The following is a 4,371-nucleotide window of genomic DNA, read 5'->3' on the forward strand; positions in this document are numbered from 1 at the left end:
TGCTTTTAACTGGCCAAGCATATTATCTCTTGATTGTCCCAATGCTATGCCGGGTTCCGAATTTTAGCACTGTCATGGGTGAAATTTAAAATTTCTGAAACATTTCTGATTCAATTTTTAATTGAATTTTCTGTGAAATTTCAACACTTAATGCGTATAACAGAGTAGTAATTTACTCCTATGCTAAGGACGCCGTTTCCTGTTTAATTTGCTGTAGAAACTCGATTAATTTTGAATATCTACTCATTCGAAATTAAGTCACTGACACAATCCGTATGTTGTTATAATAAGCTCGAATCGAAAGTTGGTAATAAAATTGATTAAATAATAAATTTTATCCTCTCTCAGAAGCTTGAAATGAAGAAAAGCGCGCTTGATTTTAATTATGCAAAAAGACCCGAGACTCAGCAGAGGGTTGTCGACATTTCAACATAATCAGCATTAAATTTTGAAAATAATCACGAACACATCAGTGCAAAACAATTGCTAAAGAAGGCAGTAAATAATACAATAATAAAAGTGTTTTATTATTGTTTAAATACCAAGTGCTAATACATGGTTGATGAATCAGCCTGCAGGCAACCACTTAATATAAACAATTTCCATTCTATGTATTCAACCACAAATCGTGCAATTATGCAAAGTAGCAAATCAGTCGCAAATTTCCTTCTTGCTCATTGTTTCGCATACATTATTCCTGCAAATTGCGTTATTTACAACAACAAATGACTACCGAGATCAAATAAAGAACGCTCTACATTCTTCAAGGTGCCACACGTATTTAATAAACCTTGTCATTGAAGAAAATTGGTAATTGCTTGAATCAGCAAATCGGGTTCTTGGAAACCTCTTACGGTTTTACCATTGTAGAGGTCAAAGTCAATAAAAATGGAAATTTGATTGCCATCAGAGCTATTTTCTTCATAGACATTTCCTGGCAATTAGTCCACAAGCTCAGTTGCTGTAGTCGATGAAACAGTGAGGAATCTAATTAAAAATCGGACGTTTTTTCTGAAAATCTTCCAACAGCATTTACAAAGCGGTTAGTCTCTAGGCGAAAAAATCCCCCCATAAAAGCCAATTAACTTAAGCAACTACCTGCTTAAACCAACAACTTAGTAATCAAGTTATATTCGCAGTGGGAACATTCAAATCAACCATGTTTAGTCCAGGATTTCTTCCATTCGTTGCACTAATCTTCGTTGTAGTGGTTAGTGTGCACGGTAGGCCTCAGCAGGAACTATCTTCAGGCGCAGCCACCACTACAGAAGCCACCACTTGGGATAAAATCAAGAAAGGAGTCGAAGACGGCTGGAAGGTTGTCTACGACGAAAGTCATTGTGTAGCGCACAAGGTTTGTACATAAAAAAAATGCTTCTGGAATTTTTAAATGCTGTTTTCCAGGTAAAAGAGCTGGTAAATCATCACGACCATGCTGAAGGTGGAGATCCTTGCGAAAATAAACCATACAAGCAGAGTACTAGTACAACAGAGAAGACATTTGGTGAGTGGAACTTTTGAGGAAAATTATTTGAGTAATTTGACCAAAGTCCCAGAAAGAAATTACACATTTTTTCACCGGTTCACCAAATTTTTGTTTAGATGGTGCGTTGAAGAATTTTCAATACGTTAATGGAACATTGTTGAAGTTTTATTTATTATTTTTGGGTATTTTTAATCCAAAAAAGTTCTAACCTGGAACCAAAAATTCGGCTTTTTATACCCTAAGGCGAGACTCGTCAAGTTTCAATCATTTCAACTGATAAATGCGATGATTTTTCATCGAAAATCAGTTGCGTCTTTTCCGATAGTTCGGCAAGAGTATTCGGGTCTTTTATTGTTTGGCTTTCGGTACGAATTTCTAGCTTCTAAAGAGACAGAAGAAAAAATGTGCATATCTCAGAAACCGCTGGAAATTTGCTCTTCTGGACCTTTTTATAGCGCACTTTTTAAGAACTCTCTTCAGCTAAATTGGTTTCTTCAAAAAAGTTCTTCTCTAAAAATGTTAAACTCTCTTACGACGACCACCAATTTTATCAATATAATTGATTTAAATTTTCCTTGTACAGTATGCTCAAGAGGTGTAAAATCCGTACTTTTAGGAGGCTCAATTTTCAGGTCAATTATGGCTGAACAATTTTCTCGTAATATTTTCAGAATCCTTGCAACAAAAGCGAAGCCAACCCGATGCATAGTAAAATGTTCTTCAATTTTATTAATTTGAGAAGTATTTTTTCAGCATCAACTCCCATTTCCACAGTTGCTATAAAATGTCGAATAAGAAACTCGTTTCCTTTTGATAATTGAAATTTACTCTTAATTCTTACTATAATTTGTTATTATTTTTAGTTCATTAATTAACTGATTACTTCGTAAAACTATTAATGGCCGGAAAATCCAACGCACAAAATAAGGTGCGCTTAAAGGCAAAGAAACAACGCAAAACAAATGTGGAAGTAAAAGATTGTCCAATTTCAGATAATAAATCAAATTTTAACTCCAAGTAAATTTAAAAAAATTGTGGAATAACAAGGAAGATGTTAGTCTTAAAGCGAAAATTGCCATCAATATGCGAGTATTTAAATCGTGTATAGAATCATCATCTAAAGAATATTCAATACAAAGTAAATACTTTTATTAGTACTAATTCTGTGTTATTTTCTATTTTTGTTTTAGTTTTAGTTGCCGAAGAAAAAATCCCAGCAACCTCCCGGCCTTAGTAGGAAGCAGCCGATAAAAACACGCCCACTTATCCCAAGCGGAAACTGTATTTAAAAAAATAAAAACAGCAACAGTTCTTCACACGATTTAGGTTTTGCTTCGGATCTTTGTGAGTCGTAAGCAATTTCCTCCTATATTAACATACCCATCCATGCAAGGTACGTCGACCATGTGTCTCATTTTCATCGGGATTTTGATGGGATAATCGGTCTTCTCCTCTTTGGACACTGAAATAAAACTTCCAATCAACCATCGGACTATTTATTGGCAAACATTCATATCAAAACATTTTGAAATAAAGCTAAAGTAGAACTTCAACTAAACGGATTTTCAGTATATTCGGAAACATTTGCCTGCGATTTTTACGTGTTTCGGTTTACATTTAATATCGGCCAAAAATCGGTCTACAATCATGTAACTTCCGGTGGTGGCTGGAAATGAAGACGCAAATACCAATTCTCACTTCTCCATGCATTTGGGAAAAATCTTTAGGTCTTACCAGTGTTTTGAAGACGTTCAAACTCTTCAGGATTGATAATAAAATCATCAATTGTCCGTGAAAACACTGCCGTTGCTAGCAGTGCAACCACGGCCATCTTCAGGAATATGTGCAACATTTCTTCAAGAAATCGACTCGCACATGCCAACGTACTTGAAGTAAATATGAATATTTCAAGTTGTTTACGGTATGGATAGTGGTCCCAAACATGTCAAAGGTTATCAGGGCAGCTTTGAAAACACACTTGGCAAGAAAATGTTCGCAACAGCCAAAGAAGGCCAACTTTATCATGGGTTTTGGATGTTTGATATGCCTTGGTTTACTAAAAAGAGTTATTTGTTGCAACGGAAACGATTGCGGTTCACTTGTTTTTTTTTATGTGTGTGATGTTGGAAATTAGAAATGAAAGCATGAAGAGTAAGGACGAATTGCAGACATTAACTCCATGTTAAATTGGAATTAATGTAACGGTCGAAGTTTACCTTCCTACACTTCTCCGATTTCTGGTCCTTTAACTGCTGCTACTGCTGTATTTGTACTATCTTGTGTGTGGAACGATGGTGGGGCTAGAGTGGCCAACAGTAGCGCAAAGTTTTCTTTTCGCGCGTTTTAGTCTCTCAATAGAACTTTCGAGAAAAAGTTTCATATGAAAGTTGTCGACGCACAAAGTTCGCACATTTTAAAAATATTTTATATGATACTGATTGTCTCAGAAAAGCGAGGCAAGATGAAAGTGTATTTTTTTAAATAGACCTACCCATTTTTTATTAGCTCATATGCACCGTAATTTTTTTTTCTTACTGGCGACGTTGGCAGATTATCGCCATTTTAGTAAAATTCTGCTTAAAAACTTAGTATCTAAAAATTAATTGTAGAAGCCAAAAAAAGCAGTTAAAGATACAAAAAAAAACGTCTTTCCAGTCACCACAGATACATTAAGAATTCTAGTGAACCAAAATATCAATACAATGTTCAATATTGTACAGGGTGTTAACAATGTGGACTTTTTAACTTTTAACATAACTTTTTTTGACAACAAGTGTTTTTGAAACAATAATAATATTGTTTTGAACTCCGTTAGCGATTCATTTGAAAAACGTATTAATAGTTGCTTAAATAGATAAGTTCTATATTGTTGAGGCGGATGCATT

At 34.8% G+C, this 4,371-nt stretch overlaps 1 protein-coding gene across 1 annotated transcript; it reads left to right on the forward strand.

Annotated features, from left to right (window-relative positions):
* The first annotated feature begins 947 nt into the window (after nucleotides 1-947).
* Nucleotides 948-2,971, forward strand: LOC109533910. Its single transcript, XM_048668778.1, has 4 exons — nucleotides 948-1,042; nucleotides 1,140-1,354; nucleotides 1,405-1,504; nucleotides 2,677-2,971. Exons 2-4 carry the CDS (start codon nucleotides 1,160-1,162, stop codon nucleotides 2,718-2,720), a joined length of 339 nt encoding a protein of 112 aa, XP_048524735.1. The 5' UTR covers nucleotides 948-1,042; nucleotides 1,140-1,159; the 3' UTR covers nucleotides 2,721-2,971.
* The last annotated feature ends 1,400 nt before the right edge of the window (nucleotides 2,972-4,371 follow it).

This window comes from Dendroctonus ponderosae, unplaced genomic scaffold (assembly GCF_020466585.1).
Source record: "Dendroctonus ponderosae isolate FM_Combo_2020 unplaced genomic scaffold, Dpon_F_20191213v2 Dpon_F_20191213_768, whole genome shotgun sequence".
Taxonomy (NCBI): domain Eukaryota; kingdom Metazoa; phylum Arthropoda; class Insecta; order Coleoptera; family Curculionidae; genus Dendroctonus; species Dendroctonus ponderosae.

Excerpts from the sequence above, each read along its gene's own strand:
- LOC109533910 (XM_048668778.1), top strand. The coding sequence starts at position 1,160 with ATGTTTAGTCCAGGATTTCTTCCATTCGTTGCACTAATCTTCGTTGTA. Across the intron at positions 1,355-1,404 it reads GTCATTGTGTAGCGCACAAG|GTAAAAGAGCTGGTAAATCA; the intron begins GTTTGTACATAA and ends GCTGTTTTCCAG. Across the intron at positions 1,505-2,676 it reads TACAACAGAGAAGACATTTG|TTTTAGTTGCCGAAGAAAAA; the intron begins GTGAGTGGAACT and ends TTTTTGTTTTAG.